The 26282-nt window shown below is 56.0% G+C and overlaps 1 protein-coding gene across 1 annotated transcript; it reads right to left on the reverse strand.

Moving 5' to 3' along the window:
• Positions 1-18981: 18981 nt before the first annotated feature.
• Positions 18982-25062, reverse strand: ZNF853 (zinc finger protein 853). Its single transcript, XM_079718331.1, has 3 exons — positions 24948-25062; positions 21953-22446; positions 18982-21652 (listed from the first exon to the last, which is right to left on the reverse strand). The coding sequence occupies exons 1-3, from the start codon at positions 25030-25032 to the stop codon at positions 20306-20308; spliced, it is 1926 nt and encodes a 641-aa protein (XP_079574457.1). The 5' UTR covers positions 25033-25062; the 3' UTR covers positions 18982-20305.
• Between the last annotated feature and the right edge of the window lie 1220 nt (positions 25063-26282).

Here is a 26282-nt window from a genome sequence, read left to right on the forward strand (position 1 = left end):
GCATCTGGAAAAAGCTCAGCTGATCAGGAATTTGGTTCATCGCTAGACCAGCAAAGGTGAAAAAAAATGCCCTGTGACACTTCACGTTTGGGGATCAGAGAATCCTAAGTGCTGAATCATCAAAGCCCCAGTGGCTCACAGCATCCACCTCTCACATCGATGTCGGAGACGGCTCAGCCCAGGCACTTGGGAGATGCAGCCACACCGCCTCACAGCATGGGAGCCCGGGGCTGTGGACCCAACAGGGATGGGATACCGCGGGCCCTGGGGCCACTCCTCCCTCCCAGCTGCGCATTCCTCACCAGCCCCAGTGAAGTCCCAGGACAAGACAGAGTCATGGGTTTTGACGAGCCAGTTTCTGTGGCTCCTTTTTGAGTGCAAACCTAAGAACAGGTCTATCAGCCAGCATGGCACCATCAGTCTCTCAGACCTGACTAGGGCCACTTCCAAAGTAAGCCAAGCCCACTACAAATACAGCGACCCCAGAACCCCGGGAAGAGAGCACGAACCCCGGAGGAGCCTGAGATGTCAGGCCACACAGGACAATGGGGCTGCAAATTCAGGCTGAGCCCAGATGCCATGCCAAGCCCAGCAGAGCCCTTCCTGCGTGGCCCCCTTGCAGAGCAGCCTCCCGCAGGCCAGGCCCCCATCCGAGGACCAGAGGCTTGGGAATAAAGCGGCCCCATGCTTGTTGCACCTCAGGACCTCTGCACATGCCATTCCCACTCCCTGGCACTCTCCTCCCCTCTTCTTCACTGATCCTTTGCAGGCAGCCCCCTGGGCCCCTAAGACACACACAGTTCCCTGGACTCTGCCCTCTTAGCACCCACATTTTAATATACTTACAGAACTGTCTGCTTATTGCCTGTCTCCCCAAATACACACTCAACTCCAAGAAGGCAGAAGTTCCCTTTGTTCATCTCTGAATCTCCTTGTGCCGGACACAGAGTGAGCACTCAAATATTTATTGATAAAATGACTCTAGGGACGTCCCTGGCGGTCCAGTGGTTAAGACTCCACGCTCCCAGTGCAGGGGGCCTGGGTTCAATCCCTGGTCGGCGAACTAGATCCCACTTGCCGCAGCCCGTGTGCCACAACTAAGACCCTGTGCAGCCAAATAAATAAATAAATATTTTTAAAAAAGAAGAAGAAAGAAAAAAAATGACTCTAAAGTCTGCGGTCAACGTGATGAACATGAGATTTTCAAAACTCAGTATTCTGGTGCCACTGTCATGTTCCAGAACAGGATGACTGCTGTTGAGGGTCCTTCAGACTAGAACCCACTGGAGAGTCTCTGCCTCTAAAGAGGTTACGACCTGAGGTCCCTTCTCCCAAGAGGTGCACCTGCTGCTGACCAGAGGAGGGAAAGACCCAGCAGTCGTGGAGGTGGTCAGTCACCCTGCAGATGGGATGGGGCCTAGCACAGCCAGACGCCCCATAAACCCTGACCCAGCATCCAGAACAGAATGGTTCTGAGAAACGGGCCTCAGTAACTTGGGTGGCAGATGCCCCTCTGCCTCCCCAGGACAGGTGTGTGCTGGGCATACCCCCAGACCCACACACTCTCCTTTCTTCCTGCCAGCCTGCCAGCCTACCAGAAACTCACTTCTGGCATCCAGCTCAGGATGCCACAGAAAGTCAGGTAAGCAACCTGATCATGATAACCCTTCAGGTCATCCCAGACCATTACTTCCATGGGGGCTGAGGCGGGGCTGCACCCTAGGATATAGTGCTGCAGAATTCAGAACAGGGCATGGGGCGAGGTGGGCGGGGAGAGGCAGTGAATGAGATGCCTGCCTCTGGGAGAAGGACCACACAGACAGGAAGAGGCAAACTTAGAAAACTTTCAGCAACTCTCCACTGAAGTCCCATATCCAGGGAACCTACACAGAGAAGTAGAAGAAATGTGTGGGTGCAGGTAGGTCTAGGCCCTTTCCCTCCGTCTGGTGGCCTCACTGACCACACCTGTTACTCAAGGCCTTCCAGGCTTTCATCTCTGCCCAGAAACCTTCCTTCCCTGACTACCAGGATCCTCACTGTTTGTCCACGGATTTGGGCTCCCCTGCCTGGGTTTGCTCCTGGTGCAGGTGTATCCACGGGGCCAACCCTGCTGCCCGAGGGCAGCCCCCCTCCTTGCTGGCCAGCTCCCCAAACCTGCCAACACTTGTTGAACCAAACCCAGTACCGGGGTCTCCCCACACAGGCACAGCTAGGGACCTGATCCTGCACACCTCCCCTTCCCCCTGCCCACTGGGTCCCCCACCAAAGGCAGGCCCCTCTCCCACCTCTCCGGCCACACGGGGCAGCCCAGACCCCATCCAACCCCAGAAATGAGTTCCCCAACCCGCCTACTGGCGGTAGAAGACTCAGCACAGCAGCCCACCGGGGCCTCCATTTGCAGAGGGAGGACCCAGGCAAGGCCCCCAAGGTCACTAAGCAAGCTCGCGGGGGCGCCAAGCCATCTCCATCCCTCCAGGGGTCTTATCGGGCCTCCGCCTCCCTCAGAAGCCAGGTCAGGGCCGTGACAGCCCCTCCTGGATGGGTGTGTCCCCGGGGGCGGCCGCGGCCCAACCCCCGCCCCTCCGGCCGAGAGGGCGGCGGGCACCTCCCAGGGGTCGCGGGTGTGTGTCCTCCCAGCCCGCCTACTCCGCGCTGCCCGCCCGGACCGGCCCTGGGCGTCGGGGCCCGCCTCCTTCGCGCAGGCCCGGGCGGGGGTCTACGGGCCGCGCCGAGCGTGGGCGCGGCCGCGAAAGGCCAGGCCAGAGCGCCGCTCGGGCCCCCCCAGACCCAGGCCCGACCCGGACCGGCCCGCCCCGCGGCGCGCCGCTGCCTCCCCGCGGTCTCCCGCGCCGGCGTCGAGGGGCGGCGCGACCCCGACCCCACGCCCGCGCCTGGCCCGCCGGCACCTGCCGCCAGCGCCCGCCTCCCGCCGGCCTCGCCACCCACTCGCCGCGCCGCCCACTCACCGCGCGCGCCGGCCGCCGAGCCGCCGCCGGACACCGGGGCCGGGCCGGGGCCTGCGCGCCCCGCGCTACACAAAGTGACGGCCCCGGAGCTGCGCGGCGGCGGCGCGTGGGCACCGGAAGTGCCGCCACCGGGCTCCGCCCCGCCGGTGCCCACGGGGGGGCACTTCCGGTCACGCGGGGTCCAGCGCGGCCCTTAAGGGGGCGTGCTTGGGGGGAAAGGAAGCGGCCTTGCTGCGGGGGCGCCCTCGGACCTGGGTCGCCGCGCTCGTGTGCACTGCGTCCCGGGCCTTGGGGACCCTGGCGCCCTCGCGCCGCCCCAGGGCCCGACTCCACCTCTGGGGACCCCGGCCCCGCCCTGCCCCTAGAGATGCCCTCGAGGTCCGCCCGCTCCCCAAAACCCTCCCGGCTTCCTCATGCATACATGATTCAGGGGGCGCTACCGAGCGCCAGACCCGGCCAGGTCCACCCGGGCCTCGGGACCCTCCCCGGGCCCTCCGACGGTGGAGGGAGGCGATGACCCCTCTGAGGGCCCGCGTGCCCTCAGACCCGGGCAGGGGCGGGGGGCGATCCCTACTGGTGATGGGCCCGCAGTACTGGGGCAGGTGGGCCGGACGTCTACAGCTCGTGCAGGGCCAACGCTGGGTAAACATGGGCGGGGGTAGGGGGGTTCCCAGAACGGACCAGGACAAGGACTGAGGGGGCCGGTGGACCAGGGTAGCTGGATGAATGCAATAAGGGCCTCAGATGTGGAGGCTTCACGAGTGATCCATGGGGAGCGCCTGCCTCTGGGAAGGGAAGCGTTCCCCCAGCAGGAGGCAGGAAGGACAGATGGCCGCCCGAGGAGGTGTGAGAAGGTGAGGTTGGTGGACTCAGGGGACGCCTGCAGCCCTCCCCAAACCTACCTGCCTTCGCCCCCCAGGGGCCGCAGCTGGGGTCTGCCGGTGAGCTCTTGCACCCACGGAGATTGGGCCCTGCTGCTTCCCCAGCTCCTACCCCATGGGTACCATTATTCTTATATTTTCGCTAGTGACCCCGCGCCCCAAGACGGTATCAGCATCAGAGTCTGACTGGGCTCGCGGAGGGGTCACACCTACCTGAAGTAACAGCTTCTCCCTCCCAGAACCTCAGCACCTGGCTGGGGAGCTGCTCAGGCCCACTGAGGACTCAAACCTGCCTGCAGCCCCCGTCCCAAGCCTTGCCTCCCCCAGCCCAGAGCACCCGCTGTGCGGCCTCCAGCTGCATCCAGCTCCTCACGCTTATTGTTTGGCTCCTGGTGTTTTAAAAATGTTTTAAAATGGGGCTTCCCTGGTGGCGCAGTGGTTGAGAGTCCGCCTGCCGATGCAGGGGACACGGGTTCGTGCCCCGGTCCGGGAAGATCCCACATGCCGCGGAGCGGCTGGGCCCGTGAGCCGTGGCCGCTGAGCCTGTGCGTCCGGAGCCTGTGCTCCGCAACGGGAGAGGCCACAACAGTAAGAGGCCCACGTACAGAAAAAAAAAAAAAAAAAGTTTTAAAATGAATAACTAACACTTAAAAATTGAGGGTCTCTCATTAAAAGATGGAAAAAAATCAGAAGTTCTGCCAATGTAGAGCCTGTGGTTTAGCAGGGCTCTGGTCAGGGACCTGAGAAGGGCCCAGCCCCCGTGGATGAGCCTCGGCTTTGAGGTGCTCCATGCCCACCGTCCCCCCGACCCTTCTGTAGGCCCACTTCTACGTGGCACCCCCCTCTGGTCCTGTGGTCCTCTATGCTTTGGAACCCTGGACCCCCTCCCCACCCTTCACCCCAGGTGGTTCCAATGAGAAGATCCGAAGGTGAGGTAACTCACAAGAGCAGCAGAGGCCAGGTAAAGGGGAGCAACAGGAAGGGAGGCACCAGAGTCTGCCACCTGGACCTGAAGCGCTGGGCAGGGAAGGATGCTCTTGGGCCTGCAGAGGGCTGGAGCCGTGGAGATGGCTCGCCAGGTGGGAGCCGGGATTGACGTGAGACTCCGCCAGCCCTGTCCTCCCCTCTCTCACCCTGCCTGTGCTGCCCACTGATCAAATCCACTCCTAATGTCGGGGGAAGGGGAGCCCAGGGGATGCAGTCAGAGTCGGGGCCCAGAGCCAGGTAGAAAACAAATGGGGGACGGGGCAGGTAAAACAGAGAACCAACAGCTCATCCCTGCCTTAGAACCCTCCAGCTTGTCAGGCAGGGAGCCCACAGTGCCCCAGCGTCTCCTCAGATGTCCTCTTGGCCTGTTCCCACCTGACCCCTAACCTAAGTCCCGATTTCTTCCCCTTGTGTCTCTGCAGATTTTCACAGGCTTGGAGTCCACCAGACCCTGCCTGCTCAGCAGGCCCCGCCCTCCCTGTCCCTGCCCGAGTCTCTGCCCTCAGCTGACCGCCATCCTCTAGAGGCTGAGCAGAGGCTGCCACCCTAGGCGCTTTGGTTTCCTTCCCTCTCTGAGAGTCTCCTCCCCAAGACCCCCCAGAGCTTCTCCTTCCTCCTGCCTTGTGACAGGCAGAGTCCCCAAAGCTCGTCCTGTCCAGGACACTGAGTGATGTGACCGCACAGCCCACTGTGTTCAGTGTGTCCCAGGTCAGAGGTCAACTTCCACCCCTCCCCTGCCCCACGCCTGCGACAACAGGAGCCGGGTGTGCCCAGGTAGCCCGCCCACTGCTCTGCGAGAATAAGACCTAAGCCGCTTGATAGGGTCCGTAGTATCTGTGTTTATTTCAGAATCAAATAAATGTAATTCCCCACTCTTGTGACCCCACCTGACTCTGTCCCTTCCAGACCTGTTCTCCACTGCACCTGGATTGGATGCGTGGGCCTTGCCAACGGCCTCGGGCTGGCTGAGCCTCTGCAGATGACCCACCTCCCCACCCCTCTCCCAGGCCCGACGTCACTTTTGTGCCTACTCAGGGCAGTGCTAGGCTGTCCCAAATGGGCCACGCTTGGTCCTCTCATGACCCGAAGTCACCTGGCCTTGACCCTTCCAGCCACCTAAGTCCAGAGCTGCCAGGGGTCAGGGCTGGCTGCCCCCAGGTGCCTGTAGGCACAGACCATGGGGCAGGACCCCTGCCAGGAGGGCCTATCTTCACAGGGCTCCTGGACAGCAGAGACCCAGGTTCCAGCCTTGAAGCTCCTCCTCCCCTCCCCCCTTTAGTCCATCTCGCTCCTGATGTTCCAGAAAGCACCACGTGACCCCGCTGCTTGGGTTTTATGAATCTCAACAAGTCCTGGCCACTGGCCCTCTCTGGCCACCCCTTCCTGTGGGTTCTCAGGTTCTCAGCAGCATCCTTCACTCCCTCCGAGGCCAGCAGCCCTACCCCTGCTTCTCCTTCATTCTCAACGGGAATTCTTGATCTGGGTGTGCGTCCACATGTTTACACTCAGCCCATATGCATTGCACACCCGACGAGCTTTGGACCCTGTGCTTACTCCAGTTGGTGGGGAGGGCGGGGGAGATGGCGGGCCCCGTGGCTCACCAGGCCCTAAGGATCGTGTGTAGAAACGTGTGAGAACCTGATGGGGGCAGAAGGGCTGCAGGTTGAGGCATGAAAGGGGATGGGAGAGAGGTTAGGAGGGGTGGGACCAGGAAGAGAAGGACCGAGAAGGCCCTCAGGACTCCCTGCATTCCCAGGAGAACCTGGTGACCCAACTCGTGAGTCCACACTCAGCTAAGGCCCCAGCACCACCCACAGGGAGACCCACTTAGGGCCATCTGAATTTACCGTGGGGTCTTTCCGAAGATATACGATCCTGCCTGGCAGCGATAGAGAGCCCTTTGAAAACAATTATAAATGAAAACAAGGCATCAGTATTCCATGTTGTGGGTGATTGGAAATGGAGTAGGGGTTGATGCCATTTTTGGACATGATGGGCCCCAGTCCTTCCAACTGCCTGGCTCTGTGAGGGGCAGCTGGTGGACCAGAAACACAAGGGCCATCAGAAGAAGGGACCCAGGCCCACTCGAGACTTCTGCCAACACGAGGCTGCCTGGGGAGAAAGGGAGGGTGAGTGGGCCTGTATCCGGGCTGGTCCGCCCTGCACCAGCTGCTTCTGAGCCAGAAGAAGAGAGGAGAGGGGTGGTTGGCAGTGTGTTCCAGGGACAGGGCCCGCCAGGGCCTGTAGCCCGAGAGAGCAGGAAGCAGCAAGAACAAGAAAAACAGAGACCCAAAGTGGATGTTGCCGCTTGGCCTGGCCAGCACTAACCTGTTAGTGGGAGTTCCGGAAAAGGGGCTGGTGGAGGTGGGATGGGCAGTGGGGAAGCAGCAGGGGGAAGGGCTGGCCTTAGCGTGAGCTCCTCCTGTGCCTGCCACCTGGGCTGGTCGGGGGTGAAGGGTGGACAGAGCAGTGAGGGGCGCAGGGCCTCCAGGCCCAGAGGAGGGCAAGTCCTGAGGTCCCAACTGGGAGAGCCATGGGCCAGGAGCTGAGGGGACCTGCAGTGAGGAGGTCCCCACACCTTCAGGAGACAGGTGGCATTTCCGCCATACCTGAAAGATGGCCAGAGACCGGGATGCAGTGGGGCAGGGGAGACCTGGCCTGAGCAAGAGCCTGTAGGTGAGGAGCTTGGGGCAAGTCTGGGGAGGGGGCGGGGCCATCCCATGGCTGCGGCCTCACATCTCAGTGCGGGCACCACAGCAGCAGGCAGCCAGCAATGGCATCAGGTAGGGGTGGGTTGTCACTTACCAAAATGGATGGTGGTGGGGGGGGTGGGAATAGCAGGGGTCCAGATGGGATGCAGGGTGCTGTCCAAAGGCTGTTGAGGTAACCCACGTGGACAATGACAAGGCTTCAAGGTAACAAAGTGTCTTAGCCCATTTGGGCTGCTATAACAAAGTTACCATAGACTGGGTGGCTTAAACATTTATTTCTCCCAGTTCTGGAGGTTGGGAAGTCCAAGATCAAGGCACTGACGCATTGTCGGGTGAGAACCCTCTTCCTGGTTCACAACTGGAGCATTCTCACTGTGTCCTCACACGGTGGAAAAGGTGAGGGATCTCTCTGGAGGTCCCTATTCTAAGGGCACTAATATCCTTCATGAGGGCTGCACCCTCATGATCTAATCGCATCCCACAGTCCTCCCCCCCGCCCCCGTCCTAATACCATCACGTTGGGGATTAGACTTCAACGTGTGAATTTGAGGGGTGAGGGAAGTAGGAAGCAGACACAAACATTCAGTCTGTAGCACAGGGTGACAGAGTTAAGCTGTGGAAATGGGAATTGCTGATGGGGGGAAACCTGATCACTTTGGGAACACCTCCTGGTGCTGTGATCCTTGACGCTATTGTGAAGAATTCTGCCCGTTGTCCTTCTGGAGGGAGCCCCTCCCTGCCCCAGCCCCTCCCTCAGATGCCTGCCCCCGCCCGGGGCCCCGAGTTCATCCTAGCCTCTCTCCCAGCGGTGCAGGGCAGGCTGGTAGAGAGTGGTTGTGCCAGGTCTGGGGACAGGACTGGACGGGGACTGCCAGAGGGCAGAAAGGAAGGGCAGACGGCTCCCTCCCAGCCTGGGTGCAGACAGAAATGACAAAAATGTCCACCAAACAGGGGCAGAGCTTCAAGTCCAGGCAGAAGGGAACAGGCAGGGGTGGGGTCTGGACTGCAGGGAGATGAGGCATGAGCCGGGTGTGACGAAGACTCTCTCCCACACCAAACTTTTAGTCTGAGCCTCATCTCAGTTAGACCTCCACTTTGGGGCTCCCATGTCTATCTTTGCATTGCCCAGTTTTAGCAGAAATCCTGTCAAGTGAGTTTAGCCAGAGTCCCCACCCTGGATATCTGATCAGAATCCTCACCCCCACCATTCCCTAGGTGATGTTCTCTGGTTCTCTCTGACAGTGGCACTACTGCCCTCTCCCTATGCGGGGCATGGAGGGGCTGGGTGGGGACGTTGGTCAGCACTCCTCTGTGCCAGACTCTGCCAGCCCACAGCAGGAGAACCCAGGAGGAGCCCAGGAGGACTACCTGCAGGTGGTGACAGCTGAGCATGTCCTAAGAGTCTAGTGGGAGGGAGGTTTGCCCAGCTGGGGCGGGGGCAGCCCTTGAAGACAGTGCACACCTGTGGATGAGTCTGTGCAAAGGTGGGGACAGATCAAAGCCCATATGCCCCGAAAGAGACATCCTGGATCTCACAAATTCCAAATGCACCTAGATGCCTCGTACCTCTCACATCCCGTGTCCCTGCTGCAGAGCCACAGGAAGGCTGACACACAGAATGAACTTCATAGCAGTCACTGGATGGCTGACAGCCTCCTCACCGCCAGCATCCCCCGTGGAGGGCACAGCAGTAACTAGGCAGATGACACACCCCACTCCCGCCGTGAACTTGATTTCGTGGATACATTTTTTTATGCATCCACTAAAAGGTTTATAGATCTATAAGAAAGGAAATTTTATTAATGCAGAAGTATCTGATTTATTTTTTGGAGACCATTCGATTTCTTACACCTTATGTCGATGTGTTTAAATTTACTTCTTGGGAATTCCCTGGTGGTCCAGTGGTTAGGACTCCACACTTCCACTGCAGGGGGCATGGGTTGGATTCCTGGTCAGGGAACTAAGATCCCCACAAACCGCACAGCGCGGCCAAAAATAAATAAATAAATAGGTAAAGTTACTTCTTTTCCAGGTGCATTTGGGAAATCAGTCAAGATCGGGTTCAGCACCGAGTAACAGGAAAGATCATTTAAGCAACAATCTGTGCACACCAAGGATGTGACTGTCCTCAGGTCAGAGGAGGAGTGTGGTCCAGGGCTGGTCCAGCAGCTCCCCGAGGCCATGGACGACCTAACCCCACTCCATTTCTCCCCTCCCCTCCCCCGAGTCAGTCACTCAGCAGCCTTGTAAGCCACGCTGCTGGGAGCGAGAGGCACAAGTTATTGGTGGGCAGTTTAAATTGCATTATTTAAATTTGGTTCATGTTTATATACTTACTACATCATTGTTTACTTATTCCTAAAACAGATAAATAACTTGGAAGTAAACTGGCAGGGTAAATCAAGTTATGGCCAGAGTTTTTAGTGTCTGGCAGAATGTGGTAGGAAAAAGCCTAGTAGATAAAAAGCGTCCAGAGTCTGAAATGCATTTTACTGAGGTAAGGAATTTAGATTTTTCTCCTGTAGGTCATATGAGACAGAGATCATTTTAGAAAGTGCTGGGAAGGGACTCTGAGTAACAATGAATTCCATTCGGAAGCAGTTGTTACCTTTACTCTCCTCCTTCTTCTGATAACATCAGAGAGAAAGTCTCTGTTTGGGGCTCCCTGGTCTCTAACACCTTTCAGACATTTGCTCATCTCCCATTTAAACGAAGATAATTTAACAACATCGTTTTGTATCCATTGTATTTTTTTTTTTTTTACAACTACCTTCTACTTATGTCAAGTGACACTGGTTTTCCATTTACGGTAAGTAAATTTAGCTTTTAGAATAAATGTAGCAGGACTTCCAGTTTCTGGTCCAACATTTAAGGAGCTTGGAAGTCATCATCACAACAAGAAAACAAATGAAAATCAACAACTCATCCTAGATCCATCAGAGAATTGAAATCATGGGGCAAACCACTGCCCCCAAGATTGGAGAGACAGACAGCAGATATGGAGAATCACAGCTTCCTAGAGCAACAGCGCCTGCAGGAACAGAAACTGCACTGGAGCCGGTGCTGGTGCAGCAAGACTTAAACTGTAACAGACAAACTGTTAGGGCCTCAGTGCGGTGAGTCTGAGACTTAAAAATTCCAGGGGTTCCAGTCTTAGGAAGGCCTTGCACTTGTGTGAGTTTGACCTCCAGGAGGACCAAATGGAGAAGTGACATGAATGACTGGGATGTTATAAGGGAGAAGAAGTAGGAACTGGGAACACCCTGTTATAAATATATATATATATATATATATATATACATATATACCCATATATATATATGTCCCATGATATAGTATAGTGCACGGCCCCGCTGAGCTCACAGCTGAATGCCAGTATCAACTACAAGTCTCGTGATGAACCCTTTTGGATGTCTCAGCCCCACGGAGCCCTCAGGTGATACAGCCCCGGCCAATATCACATGGAACAGAAGGACCACCCAGCTGAGCTGAAAGTAGTTGTAAATGTATACTGTAAACTCAGGACAATCACTAAAAAAAAAAAAAAAAAATTTAATTCTCTGACACCAGAGAATGAAGAAAAAGATTCAAAGAACAAAGGCAAAAAATAGAAAACAGTAACAAGTATGGTAGCTATTAATCCAACTAGATCAATAATCGCCTTAAAATAAATTAACCTCAGCTGAAAAGTGATCAGATTTAAAGAACGTTGCTAAGTAAATGATAGTACAAGTGGTAGGTCCATATGGCAAAAATGAGTGAAGTCACAAACATTGGTCCAGGGAAAAGAGGGCCACAGAAGGAGTTTAGCCAGAGGAGGGAACATCGGTGGATTGGTGTTTTGGAATTCACCATCGTGATAAATGCTGTGGAGGCTGGATTAAAAGGGGCCGGAAACTGAAGGCAGGTATTTCTGATTAAACATGGAGAGCTGACCTCATCCGTTTACAACATTTCCCTCCCAAAACATCACTAAAAGTACAGTAAAGGAGGTTGAGAAATTCAATACATGTTTAAATTTAGGGCAGAGATGGGAAGGAGCGTGGCCTGACCTAAAGGAGTAGCAGTGGGATGGGGACCTGGGGTTATTGCTTTTAGCAGAACTACCAGAGTGATTTTTTTTTTTTTTACAATTTAATTTTACTTTAAATATTGCATTATTTTGGAAAACGCGGCCTGCACATTTTCAACCTTACGTATTTATTGAGATTGTCTTTAGTGCCTAATAGCGATCAACGTCCCCAGAGTGATTCTTGAATATGGAAGAAATAACAATACAGAAGGGAGTTGGGATGAAACTTTTGTGCTTAATTTCAAGGCAAAACTTGGTGCACGTGAATGGGGCATGTGGTAGATAAAAGAAGCCTGAAAATTGTTTGCAACTCCTCCCATCAAGAAGTAGACTCTGTTTCCCTCCCCTTTTTCTGGGCTGGACCGGTGACTGACTTCGGTAAATAGTATGTGGCATCAGTGACACCTCACAACTTCTAAGGCTGGATCCTAAGAAGTCTTGCAGATTCCAAGCCCAGGTCCCTTGAGACCCAGCCACCCTGCTGAGAGATGGCCAGGTCACATGGAAAGGTTATGTGTAGGTGCCCCAGGGCACGGCCCCGCTGAGCTTCCAGCTGAACGCCAGTATCGACTACAAGTCTCGTGATGAACCCTTTTGGATGTCTCAGCCCCACGGAGCCCTCAGGTGATACAGCCCCGGCCAATATCACATGGAACAGAAGGACCACCCAGCTGAGCCCAGGAAGCCTGCAGAACCATGAGAAATAATACAGTATCTGGTTTTTTCTGTTTGTTTGTTTGTTTTGTGGTACGCGGGCCTCTCACTGTTGTGGCCTCTCCCGTTGCGGAGCACAGGCTCCGGACGCGCAGGCTCGGCGGCCATGGCTCACGGGCCCAGTCACTCCGCGGCATGTGGGATCTTCCCGGACCGGGGCACGAACCCGTGTCCCCTGCATCGGCAGGCGGACTCTCAACCACTGCGCCACCAGGGAAGCCCCCAATATCTGTTGTTTTAAGCCACTGTCTTGGGGTCGATTATTGCACAGCAACTGTTAACTGAAACAGAGGGCGTTAGGAGAAGCAGGGGCCATCTAGAAGGACTCCTGGGTCTCATTGTCTCCATGTGGACGGTGCTGCCAGCCACTGAAGGGAGAAATCAGGAGGTACAGGCTTGGCCAGGGATTGAGAGCTCCATGTGGCCTGATTGAGCTTTAGATCTTTGGAACATCCAAGTCTGGGAGACCAAGGAGTCCTCAGGTTCAGGGCTTTGGGGAGATGCCTGGGTGGAGGCCGATGTCACAGGATGGATAAAGTTACCTGAGAACCCTACCAGACCCTACCTGCAAGGGAGAATCCTAAGGGCATCACTATGCCTTTCTACCATCTGGGGGCCTCACAAAGTCTTCATTTCTACAGTGTCTAAACTTTTTTTTTTTTTTTTTTTTTTTGCGGTATGCGGGCCTCTCACTGTTGAGGCCTCTCCCATTGCGGAGCACAGGCTCCGGACGCGCAGGCTCAGCGGCCATGGCTCACGGGCCCAGCTGCTCTGCGGCATGTGGGATCCTCCCGGACCGGGGCACGAACCCATGTCCCCTGCATCGGCAGGCAGAGTCTCAACCACTGCGCCACCAGGGAAGCCCTACAGTGTCTAAACTTTTAAATCTTGGAATAGTAGAAAGCCTTATCTCACAGAAAATCCAACCAGAGGAAAGAGTATGTGTTGGTCTCTTGCTTTCAATGTAACAAACATATTCCAACTGTCTACTGTATGCCAGGTTCATCCGCACATATTATTTTACCTGTTTGACACACAATAACCCAGAACAATAGACCCTCTTCCTCACGTTTTAAAGGCAAGGAAAGTTGTCACAGAGTAACTGGTGGCTAGAATTCCAATCCCCAAGTCCTCACTGGAGGACCATCGCTAGTTTCTGAAAGATGGCAGGCTGACTCAAAGTCTGACTTGATCTTATTCCCTGGAGATTCTCTGTTTTACCAGAGACTTCTGGGCTTAGCCAGCCAGCCCCTTATATGGCACAAACACAGCCCAAGGCTCAGCCCAGAGAGATATTTACCTGATTGCTAAGAAGCAGAATGACACCCTGCCCTACTGTCCTTATTGCGACTAACACAACCCAGAGAGACAGGGAGGACTTCTTACCTGGTCCCTCTGTTTCACATTAGTGCTTAAAATAGGTAGAACCTTGAGTCCTAGCCTGACCCCTTAATAGAAACAACCTTCTCCCTACCTTTTGCAAACCCTTGCAGATATGATCATTATATGAAAAACTGAGGCTAATTATAGTCAGTAATTTTGGGGGTTAAACAATTTTTCCCACCGTATTTTTTTCACTTGATGAGCCAGCCTTGTAAGGTCTGGACTCCTGTACAAAATTCCCCAAGGAAGACTCCTTTTCTGAATGTTCTTGTCTCTATGTTTTCCTTTGACGTCTCCCAACACATGTGAATTAGTCAGGTCTAGCTGGCTGCCAGCACAGAACGGCCAAGATGTGATAGAAACCCAGAAAAGCAGAGCTCCTCCGTGACTTAGGGTTAGGGTCAGGGTTAGGGTTAGGGCTCAGGAGGGAAACTGGCAAAAGCAAGGTAGGGGAGGGTTAGGAGAGGGGAAGGCGGGGATCAGTGTTGAGCAGGAAGCCCAGGGGCAGGGCCTGGCTCATGGGCCTTCCAGGGTCCACACTTGGCTGGCTTCAGGACTCAGGAGTCATCCTGGGGACAGCAGGCACAGAGGGCAGGCCTAGGTAGTCTAAGATGCTATTGGAATGGAGAAGTCAAGTAGGGGTGGGAGAGATGCTGAGAAATTCTGGGGAGAAGGCAGAGCCTTATCGGGAGTCTGGGGCAAAGGGATGGTAATTAAGGCAGGGGGCTAGGCGAGGCCACCTGGAGTAAGGTTGTGGACAGGGAAGGAGCAGACTCGGACAGACCCTGGAACCTGCCCACATTTAGCCGTGGAGCGGAGAACCCAGCATGGGAGTCGGAAGGAGAGTGTCCCCCGAGATTGTTCATGGCTGGGCTTCCTGGTGGAGTTTTGTCCATACAAGTAAGGAGGCCTTCAATCTCAATCCTGCAGTCACCTTCAAGGATGCTGCTGGAAACCCATGGGTTCTGGGAGAGAAGATGGGGAGAGGACACCTGTGCAAACTCCCAGGACTAGAGGAAGAGGCTCTGCCCGTGGAGACTCAGGCGTCTCTGCAGGTGGCCTTCCAAGGGAGCCGGGATGCACTGCAGAACTTTTGTGAATTTCCCATCTCAGCATCACACATCTCCTCCCAGTGATAAATGGAAATGCCACGTCCTGAAGATGATTGCTTAGATGTGAGATATAGATATATACATACACACACACACGCACACACACACACACATATATGTTTCTAACTGTTGTGAATTATATTGTTATACTGTTGGGAATTAAAATCAGATGTGTGCTCTCTATTTTTAGGTGTGGCTGGTTGGTTTTTTCCTGTGAAGCCCATCAGAGATCCGTGGTTCAACAGGGAATTCTTACAGCGTAAGGGAGAGGATGTGATGAAAATGCATCACAGCGCAATCACTAACATGGCCTCAGATGTGTGTGAAACCAAAGCCACAAACCATACTTAACCAGCAAACACACCAGTCCACCTACAACGGTGCAACCACTCCCATGCAACCAAAGTACACCAACTCTTTCCCCCAGAGGACACAGAGTCCCTTTGTCCATCTTTGGGTGCTGTCATTTCCCTTCTACCTTTAATTCTCTGTAACTTAAATACTGAGCTATAAAATTAACTACTATGACTGTGTTTTATGTGAGACGGTAGAGAAATGGAAGAAGGAAAGGAAGACAATGGTTAATACGGAAATGAACAGATTCGCATCAAAATAAGGGCGGAACGCTGAGAACTATTACAGCCCTGGTTTCTGCAGCAGGTCACATGGTTGTAACTGTATTTAGAACTGCTTTCTTGCACACCCAGTGTGCCCCCAGCAGGCCCCTGAGTGTGGCCTCCTTAACCAGAGACAGAAAAGGGGATTCTGGGAAACGTGGTTGGCTCAGCCCAGCTGACACACAGAGCTGCCCCACTGGCCTTCCATCTGTACTGCTGAAACCCAGTTCACGTTTTACATACATCTGTTTAAGAACAAAATCAGCCATTTAAGACAAATATTAAGACAATGGTAGTATAGGTGAATATAATAGATACAATATGCCAGTGTCCAAGGTATGGGAAACACTGATCCATAGGATTAAATATAAGCTTCTCGGCTTGAAAATCACGTGATTCCACAAACTGTAGCCCCTGCCCAGCCCACCCCCTCAGCCCAACACCCGTCTCCCATAGCACCTTTGTCTGGCCCTCGGGGAACCCTTGGAGTTGCTAATTCCTAACCACATCCAGAGCTTCTCCGGCTCTGATCCTTCACACACCGCGTGACTTCCTTCTGGATGCTTCCCACCCCACAGCCAGCCCCGTCCCTCCAGTCCTCACCTTGCAAACACCTTCTGGGACTTCCCTGGCGGCAGCAGTTAAGACTCCAAGCTTCCACTGCAGGGGGCGTGGAATTGGTCGGGGAACTAAGATCCCACATGCTGCATGGCCAAAAAATAACAACAACAACAAAAAAACAAAAAGACACCTTCTGACCCAGGAAGACTTCTCCCGTGAGGCCACTTGGGTCCCCGTGGCAGAGCTCGTGGCTCTGTCCCCGCGGCCCACCCCATTGTGTCTCCCTCTCCCCCCGGGTTCTGAGCTCTTCAGCGATGCCTCTCAACCCCTGCCGCCGGAACGACCTTCGCCCGCCCACCAGCTTCGCCTCCCCTCCTGTCTTGGCACCTGTCTGAGGTTTCCCAGGACCAGACCATGGAAGACCATTTGCGCACCAGTGGTTACTCAAGGAAATGCAGCCAGGGGAAGCTGGTGAGAGAGGGGAACGCAGCACAGGAAAGGGGAGGGAGGAGGAGGGAGGGCTCAGGCACAGACACACAGAGGGGAGGAAGCTTCCACGGCATCCCAGGTCTCCTCAGGAGGAGAAGTGCTGCGCAGCCTTGTCCTCACCTGAGGAGGGAGCTAGGCTTTCACACTCCCACACCCCTCAGGGTTAGGAGCCCCGTCCCCTTCCCCTGCGGGTGCTGCTGTGGGAAGCTAGGCAGGGCGGGTTGGGGGGACCATACGTCTGTAAGGACCCGTCCAAGGAGAGGTGGGCAGAGAATCAACATCTGTCCCGGGCCCTCCTTAACGCACACAGATCCACTCGCGCGTCCCATATGAATTCCACTCTGGGTGGAGAACGCTGCCTGGAGAAGGGCTGGTGGGGTCACGTACAGCCCCTGAGGCCCCAGCTGACGCTTCTCATCTTCCCCATCCTTGCCTTCAGCATCTCTGCTGGTCTAGGTGGCTTGTCTGATGGGGTTACTCAGACCTTTACCCCCACGGAGCCAGAGCCCCTGCTTGAAAGATCTGGATACTTGTCCCCTCAGTGAATGGTTGCTCAGGGAAACGGACCCAGATCTATTTGGGGGAAGGACCAAGGAAACACTACTCTGTACGAATACTGGGAACTGTTGCATCGTAAAGTCCTTCCCCAGGGGACCGGCTTCTCCTGCGATCACTGGGCTCTGGCTCAGAACTGGCTCAGATCTAGGAACTGGGAAAGAGATTGTGACTTTCCATTGGGGAAGCTGACGTTGGCCTTCAAGGTCACCACTTTTTTTTTTTTTTTTTAAATATAAGTCAAGCAACAGCCTAGTTGGCTGTTCACCCATCTTGTCCCTGGGGACACCACTGTCTGCTACCCGTCACCATGGATCCCTTCAGGCCTGGGCCTTCTGGTCGCCATCCCAAGCTTACTGCCCATTTCAGTAACTATGTCTGCCTTGTCCTGGTAGTTAAGCATTACATCTGGCCACTGCTACTCCAAGGATGCTGCCACCCTGTTGACACAAGAGAGTCCAGTTCCGTGAAGGCACTTCTAATGTCAGCCCAGGTCTACAGACAGCAGCTCCTGCTTAGCTCCTGAGTGAAGCCAGTGCCTTCTCACCTGCACACTGCTTATCTCCTCGGGGAGGGAAGGTCCTCTGGGCTCTCCCAGAACATAATCAACAATGGGTTCTTTGGAATAAAACAGCTATTTTCTCCAGACTTCTGATACTTGAACTCAACACTCTCCCCAGGCCGTCCTGGCAACCCCAGCTCACTTAATGTGGACCATCGTCACGTCCAAGCTTCCAGTGGTCGTCTCGGCAGAGCAGCAGGACCAGCTCCAGGTGCCCTTGCCAGGGCACTACCCAGGGGGCCACAGAGGTCTGTCTCAATCTCCAGGCTAATATGCCACCCACTCCCAGCCCCTCAACCTCCAGATCCACTCCTAGGTGTGCTCCCCTTGTTCCCGCTGGTAGGTATTAGCCAGGACTTGCAGGTCCTTTGGTGAATAATCCCTTCCCTCTCTTGGCAGAGCCAGCGCTGCCCCAGCCAGGCCGTGCCGGGCCTAGAACCTCATTATAGGAGGGCAAGTATTGTCTTGAAAGACATCTGCCTCAACCAGACCTCTGTATGGTCTCTGGACAAGGTAAGAGGCACAGCTGGTGTTTCCAGCAAGGGAAATCGGGTCACACCCGCTGCTCAGAGTTGAGGGGAATGGGGGGGCTTGGTGTTCTCAAGGACGTTGCCCAGACACCCCGATCCAAGCCAGAAGTTTCACTGCTCTTACATTATGCCTTGTGCCTAGTCCTTGGTAGTCGACACTTGGTAGAAAGAACTGAGTCCCTTTACATACTGCATGGAGGACTTCTGACGGTCTCTCTGTGCCTTCAGCTGATAACTGTGGTCCCGAGCCTCTCTTTTACCCTCATCGTGGCTTTAATGGTGCTCAGCAAAACCAACCAGTTCCACAGTACCTGTAATAACCATTTCTCACATCTCTGAAGTGCTCAAGGTACCGCACGAGCTGGGGCATCCCCTCTCACCTGGAATCCTGTCCTGTCCATCAGTATAGTGGCCAGGGGTCACCACCCACAAGGGGGCCCCTGTTGCTACAATGGGCGAGTGGTCCAAGCCCAGGGTCCCCACTTTAGACTCCACTTGCTAAGACCGCCGTCAACACCGTCAGTCTTAAGGTGGGCTCCCCAGGAGCAGACCTTGAAACAAGGGTCTATGTGCGCGTGATTTATTAAGGCCATGGGGACGCCCAAACTGGCTTCCTTCGGCATCCACTCTCTGGTCCTCATCCCTCCCAGGAGGGTTTTACTGAAAGAGCCCATCCCCCACCAAGGGTCTCGGGCTAGAAGGCAGGCTCTAGGGTGAGAAGCACTGGGCACGGGCCTGAATACTAAGTCCCTTGTTTCTAGAGCGACCAGGAAAATGTGCCAGAGAAATGAAGCCCCATAAAACCCAGAGGTGAAAACACAGGCAGGACAATGTCTTTCCTCATTTTAATTTATTTTTCGTTGTTTGTTTCTCACTTACCAACACATCTGTGAAACGTAGCAGGCTCTGTTAGTAAAGGAGAAGCAGAGAGGACAGCAGGGCCGCATCTAAGGAGCCACACTGGGGAGTCGAGAGCAGGAAGGGCTTGGGGGCCTGAGGTGGCGGGCGCCCCCCGCCCCTGGCATCATCCTGCCTTCCCACAAGGCATCACAATCGCTGCTGCTTTGACTGAGCCCCAGATGTTTACAAAATTGTCATAAAGAGCATTTCTGTTGCCTCCAATCCCTGTCCCTGACATTCTCCCCGACTCCTGGCGATGAGGCAGGGTCTACTCGGGCCAGCCCTCTGCACAGCCTGGCCCGGGAGAACCTGCCCCTGCGTCTCAAGGCCCCGACCCCATAGCCTCAGTCCCTGGACGGGCATCCGAGAAGGGAGGCCAGGGTGGGGCTACCCGGAGCTCTTTGGGAAGGATGGAGGGACCACCCCTTAGGACCTTGGACAGCACTCCCAGCATGCCCTGTGCTTCAGCCCCAGGCTTCTATTCAAGAGGCATTAGGGAGCGGCTGTGGGCATGGGAACACGGCAGCAAAGAGGCCTAGAGCCGGCCTGAGGCTTGCCTGGGTGGCCCTGGAGGAAAGGTTTCACCTTCGCCCAGAGTGGACTTCCTGGCGTTTGCACATTGACCCAGCGGACACTCGGACCCTGTGTTTATGAACACAAACATTTTAATCAGGATTTTATCCACCCTGATGAATTTTCATTCTAGGAAGTATTTTCAAGGCAAATGCCATTGAGGACAATTTAGTGCCTTGATCAGTTTTCTACGTAGTGCAGATACATTTCCTTTTTTTCCCGTGAAATAATTTTCACCAGGACCAAATCCTTTTCATGTGCGTTGTACCACGTATATCGGACTCCCTGGTTAGTGTTCGAGCTCTGTCGAATGTCACCCACTATCTCGTCTTGTCATTGGAAGTTTTCCCCTGCGGCTCTCATCTCCAGTAAGTCCGATTTTCCCAGGGAGGCTTCCCCGACCGACTTCTCACCCATCGGTACCCGATGCCGAATTTGAACCGTGTGCTGTTTGTACTGATGTGCAACATCCGTGCTGTTTTAGCCTCGTCGACATCCTCCTGTGGAGTGTTTCTGAGGGTGAACCCGTCCGACCACTCAGTTGACCCGGGAGGATGGCAGCCTTTTCCCGGCGATATTCCAGGACGTCCCGAGACCCCGGAACTGGGTCAAGACGTCCTAGCGGGCGCGGCGCTTCCCGGGTTGGGGGCAGGGAGAGCGGCGCCCTCCCCGACCTCGGCCCCCGCCCGGGGTCACGGCGCCTTGTCCGCAGCCTGCTCGGCGCGCGGGGCCCCGCCGGCGGCCGCGCGCGCGCCGCGGAGCAGGCCCAGGCCCCGGGAGCGGCCGGCGCCGTGCAGCTGGCGCTCGTGGCGGCGGATCTGCACCTTGTGGCGGAAGCGCTCGCCGCAGTCCTCGCACACGTAAGGCCGCTCGCCCGAGTGCGTGCGGCGGTGGCGCAGCAGGTTGGACGAGACGCTGAAGCGCTTGCCGCAGTCGCCGCAGGCGTAGGGCCGCTCGCCCGTGTGCGTGCGCTGGTGCTGCACGAGCGCCGAGCTCTCGCTGAAGCGCTTGGCGCAGTATGGGCACGCGTAGGGCTTCTCGCCCGTGTGGATGCGCTGGTGCGTCACCAGATTCGAGTGCTGCGAGAAGCTCTTGCCGCACTCGCCGCAGCGGTGGGGCCGCTCGCCCGTGTGCGTGGCCTGGTGCCGCACCAGGTCCGTGCTGCGGCTGAAGCCCTTGCCGCACTCCCCGCAGATGGTCGGCCGGTCCCGGGCGCGCCGCCGCCGCCGCTGCCGGGCCGGCGTCAGGGCCGCGCTGCCCGCCGGGCCCGGGATGGCCACCACCGAGGGCGCCGACACGGCAGGCAGCACCATGAGCTCCTGCAGCACCACGTAGCCCGGGGGCGCCACCACGACCGCGGCGGGCGTCCCCGGGCCGGCGGCACCACCGCCCCCCGCGGCGGGCACCAGCTCCAGCTGCAGCTCCGGCGGCACGGGGGTCAGCTCCAGCTGCAGCTCGGGCGGCTGGGCTCCCAGCTCCACCGGGGTCAGCTCCAGCTGCACCTCCTGCTGCTCCTCCAGCTGCTGCTGCTGCTCCAGCTGCTTCTCCAGCTGCTGCAGTTGCTCCTGCAGTTTGAGCTGCAGCTGCCGCTGTTCCTGCTGCCGCTCCAGCTCCTGCCGCTGCCGCTCCAACTCCTGCTCCGACCCCAAGTCCACCGGCATGAGCTCCAGCTCCACCTCTTCCTCCTCCTCCTCTGGCTCCAGTGGCCGGGGCTGCAGCTGCTGCTGTTGCAACTGTTCTTGCTGCTGCTGCAGCAGCTGCTGCTGCTGTAACTGTTGCTGCTGCAGCAGCTGCTGCTGTAACTGTTCTTGCTGCTGCTGCAATAGCTGCAACTGCTCTTGCTGCTGCTGCAACAGCTGCTGCTGCAACTGTTCTTGCTGCTGCTGCAACAGCCGCTGCTGCTGTAACTGCTGCTGCTGCAGCTGCTGCAACTGTTCCTGCTGCTGCAGCTGTAACTGTTGCTGCTGCAGCTGCTGCTGCTGCTGTAACTGTTGCTGCTGCAGCTGTAACTGTTGCTGCTGCTGCAGCTGTAACTGTTCCTGCTGCGGTTGTAACTGTTTCTGCTGTTGCTGTAACTGTTCCTGCTGCTGCAGCTGCTGTAACTGTCGCTGCTGCAGCTGTAACTGTTCCTGCTGCGGTTGTAACTGTTCCTGCTGCTGCAGCTGTGACTGTTCCTGCTGTAACTGCTGTTGCAACTGCTGCTGTTGTGGTGGCAGCTGCTGTGACTGTAACTGTTCCCGCTGCTGCTGTGACAGCTGCTGTTCTTGCACTTGCTGCTCCTGTGATTGTTCCTGCTGTTGCAACCGCTGCGGCTGTGGTTTCCGCTGCTCATGTTGCACAGATTGGGGATCTTCCTGTAGTTCTTCCTGCTGTCGAGGCAGCTGCTGTTGCCCATCTTGCTGCTGCTGGAACTGTTCCTGCTGTTGCTGTGACAGCTGGTGCTCTTGCATGTGCTGCTCTTGTAACTGTTTCTGCTGTTGCATCAGCTGCAGCTGTGGTTGCAGTGGCTCCTGTTGCACAGATTGGGGTTCTTCCGGCTGTGGTCGAGGCAGCTGCTCTTGCCCGCCTTGCTGCTGCTGTTGCTGCTGCGAGTTTGGCTGATGTCCTGACACTTGGTCTCGTGGCTGCAGCTGTTGCAGCTGCTCCTGCTGTGGCTGCCACTGCAGCTCTGGCTGCTGTTCTAACTGTTGGGGTTGCAACTCCTGCTGTTCTGGCGGGGCTCCCTCAGCGGTTGCACCGGCCCCCGTCGGGGCTGAGACTGCTGGCCGTGGTGGGCTACTGCTCCTCTCCTGAGCCTCTTCCTCCTCCTGACTCTCACTCCCACCGCTGCCACCTGTAGTGGAAATGGCAGGAAGCCAGGAGAGAAAGATCTACAGGCAGCTCTCCGATCCAGACTCCCAGGATCTCCCCCCTTATCCTGCCCCATGTACAGTCACTCTACCATACACTCCTGAGCCCTCAGCAGGGACCCCAAAACACTGGACCAAGTGACAATGGCGGTATGGTAGAAACGGAAACGCCCAGAGGTGTGGAGTTGGCTTGGAAATGTGCCTCAGGGACAGCTGGTCACATCACTCTGGACCCCAGCCCCCTGACCTCTCCTCTGGGCCTTCTGCCACACAGTCTCCATGCCTTAGACCTTGGCAGTGACACCGTGGGTGCCTGCGGCTCCCCAGCACCACTCCCTGAGAAGTCCTTTGGGCTTAAGTGCCATCCAGTAGGAAACAGTGAACCAGCCATTCCCACGGCTAAGCCACAAGCCCATGCTGAACTCAGACCTCAGTTAAGGTCACATCTTAAATGAATGGAACTCACCTTCTCTGTACATAATAAAGAATTTCTGTAAGGCTGCCTGGAAGTGTTTCCGTGGCAGTTTCTAAAAGTCACCAAAGTGTCAGAGAGAACACGAGGTTTCCAGGTCGGAAGTCCTCAGTTCAGAAAAACTCTACCAGTTAGCAGCTGTCTAACCTCCTGCAGGTTCAGGGCCCTCCTTGTCTGTAACATAGCTTAGTGACACCCACCCCAACAGCTTAATGAGTGAAGCAGGAAGAGCCCTGACATTACCCCTAGCAGGTGCTTGAAAAATCCCTCTCCCTGTGGGTTTGGAACGGGTTTGAAAACTAACAAACAGTTTGGAAATACTGAGGGTATAACTAGCTCCATCTGAAACAGTCCTTAGGCTGGAAGTGTTTTAGATTGTTATTCTGGGATGGAAAGGACCAACTCACAGCCCCAAGTCAACATGGCAACTAGCCAATTATTTAACCTCTGGGAACCTAAATTTCCCCATCTGCTAAAGCAGACAAATCCCTTTCAGGGAAATCGTGAGAATTAGAGGGGATAAATGTGCAGCCCCAGCATGCTACAGGACGTAGTGTAAGCTCAGCTAAACGGGACTCATTCCGTTGCTGTTTCACAAAACCCACACGCAGTTTCTCACTTTGAGCGTTCCTGCTGTGTTATCAGAAAATCCGAAGAGGCTTTCTCCATTCCCAAGTCTGATTTCAACATCCGTTCTTCGTACAATATCATCAAAAGGAATATATTGAATTAATAAAGCCAAGGGATATCTACATGTAAATAATTCCCTTTTAGGAAACTATTTCCAATAACCTTTGCTTAGACTAATGGATCAGTGACTGCATTTTCCCTAAACACTCACATCAGGTGGGAGTATGCGGGAAGGGAGCGAAGACAGCCATGAAAACCTGTTTTCTCGGCAAATCGAAGGTCACAGGGACACTCCCTTCTCCCACCACCTCTGGGGGCAGCAGGGACACATCACGCCTCTGTGTGGGTCCTCTCATATCTAGGACAGTGCTTGGCCATATGGCCACTCCCGACTTCTTATGGCATTTTAAACATTGTTAACAACAATGCTGTAGTAAATGTATACTTAAGTGTCACCTGATGTGTCTGCTCTCGCGAGATTTTTGTCAGTTAAATATTTAAGCCAAAAGAGTCCTGGGAATTCCCTGGCGATCCAGAGGTTAGGACTCGGAGCTTTCACTGCTGAGGGTTTAGGTTCAATCCCTGGCCAGGGAACTAAGATCTTGCAAGCTGTGCAGCACGGGCAAAAAAAAAAAAAAAAAAAAAAAAAAAGCCAAAAGAGTCCTAGTTAAGTCCACACATCCCCATCCGACCCCTCCAGTTCCCTTGGTCCTTTTCATGCTCTGTTCAACCCTGCCCCAGCCCCTCACTCAGCACCCTCGAAGCCCAGAGTGGGGAGTTGAGTCCCACGAGTGTGGCCACCATGGAAAGATTCGCCCAGAGCAGGTCCCAGAGAGAGACGGGGTCTTGGAAGGTTCTGCAGGGCCACAGTTGCCTCTGGGCAAGAGGGGAGAAAGCTGGATGGAAGCAGAGGTCAAGGAAAAGTGGACGAGGTCAGAGGCCAAAGAAAAGCCAAGCAGCCAATGACAAGAGGGCCCCTCTGCCGCTGAATTCAATCTGGGACCTTGAGTCTGGAGCCAGGGACAAGTGGGAGGAAAATGGAGGCTGTGTGAGTCCTGGGGAAACAGCAGAGGGTCCCAGCCAGCACTTATCCAGGTCCGGGGCAGGGACTGAGAACGTCTGCACTGCCAGGCAGCCCTCACCAGCAAGACTGCAGCCTGAGAGAGCCACCTGCTCTCAACCTGCCGATGTGTGTGGGTGCAGCCTGCCCTCCACACCCCGAAACTGCCAGGTGGGTGCCCCTCCAGACAGCAGGCTGCACACCACCACTCAGGGCTCCCTCCCAGCTGTGGCAGGCCTGGGTTCTGTCAAAGGATCCTTGCTGGGGACCTGAGGACCATCTCCTGGTTTAGGAGGTCAGAGGTCCCCCCCGCCGCCACTCACCTGAGAGGGTGTCAGGCCTTGAGCCCCCATCTTCAAGACACCGAAGCTCCAGCACGAAGGTCTTGGTTGCCGGCCCTACCTCCATCCTGGCAGTCAGACGGAGATCCCAGGGAGCCAGCTGTGCTGAGGAAGGAAGGAAGCTGTTCAGATGCGTGGGAATGCTGTGAGCCCCACGCCCAGGGGCACCAACTCCTTTGACGCCCCCCAGAGCTGGCAGCTCACCCCTGCTGGAAAGGAGGACCGTGTGGTCCACAGCCGGGAAAGGGATGAGCAGGGGTGGCCTAGAGGCTTGGATCCCCAGCCCGTTCGCCTGCACATGGAGTCCTGCCTCTCCAGACTCTGTGCAGGGCCCGCATTCAGCCCCACACCCGGGGCAGCCCATGCAGCTGCGCGTCACTGAGGGACGACACTAAGGTGGCTAGGTGCACTCCCAGAAGGGACATTTGGGGAAGTCTGCAGAAAAAAGAGAGACTTGTCCATCTCACACTCCCCTAGCCCCCTTCCAAGCACTGACAAGTCTGTTCAATTCCCTGGCCTCCTGCCTCCCAGGCTGCTCTGGGGGTTCACCGCCACCTTCCCAGGCCGCCAGCAGACCAGCGGTTCCAGGCCATGTGGGTCGGTCCAGGTGCCACCTCAGCTCCCAGGAAGGCAGGTTTCCAGGGTACCACGACCCACGGAACTGGCGGGCTGCCTGTCTGGCCCTGTGCCCAGGCAGTCCTGAGGTCTGGAGGGCTCCCCGCCTCTCTCCTGCGTCCACCTTGGCCCCTGCAGAGGTGTGCCCATGTCCCGTCCTCCCTGCCCTCCTAACAGGGTGACTCCAGGTCTCCTTAGCCCTGCAGAATCCAGTCCAAAGCCTCTTAAGAGAAGCGTCCCTAGGTTCACCCAGCTGTCCTACCCACTGGGCCTCACCTGGTACAGCATTTCCTGCTCCTCACGCAGCCTCTGCACTAGGGGAGGTGTGGTCAGCAGGGGCTGGAAGGTGAAGGCCAAAGCGTTCAGCCAGCGCCTTCCTGAGGAGCCTCCATCCAGAAAGAGCCGGGGAGGCGCCAGGCCACCCGGGGGCCTTTCTGGGGACTCAGGAGGGTCTGCCGCGGTCTGGGTTGCCGAGGTCGCGCGGGGCCAAAAGAGGGGGGCAGAGCGGAGTTCAAAAGCAGAAGTTGGTGTCGGCTCCCTGGAGGGGGGTGCTGGAGGAGGCCGAGCCCCCAACCAGCGCGGGGCTCAGGGCCGGCCGTGCGGGACCATCGCGGGCGCCGAGGGCTACGGGGCGGCCCCGAGGGCGGACCCGGTGGACGACCCAGCCCGAGGTCGGCGGGGCCGGGTGCCACCGGTGTCTTT

This window comes from Hyperoodon ampullatus (assembly GCF_949752795.1).
Source record: "Hyperoodon ampullatus genome assembly, chromosome: 14".
In the NCBI taxonomy this organism is placed as follows: Eukaryota; Metazoa; Chordata; class Mammalia; order Artiodactyla; family Ziphiidae; genus Hyperoodon; species Hyperoodon ampullatus.

Coding starts and splice junctions, on each gene's coding strand:
- ZNF853 (XM_079718331.1), bottom strand. CDS start 25,032: ATGGAGGTAGGGCCGGCAACCAAGACCTTCGTGCTGGAGCTTCGGTGT. Junction 22,447..24,947: donor AAGGCCTGACACCCTCTCAG/GTGAGTGGCGGC, acceptor TTTCCACTACAG/GTGGCAGCGGTGGGAGTGAG. Junction 21,653..21,952: donor TACAGGAAGATCCCCAATCT/GTGCAACATGAG, acceptor CAACCGCAGCAG/GAACAGTTACAGCTGCAGCA.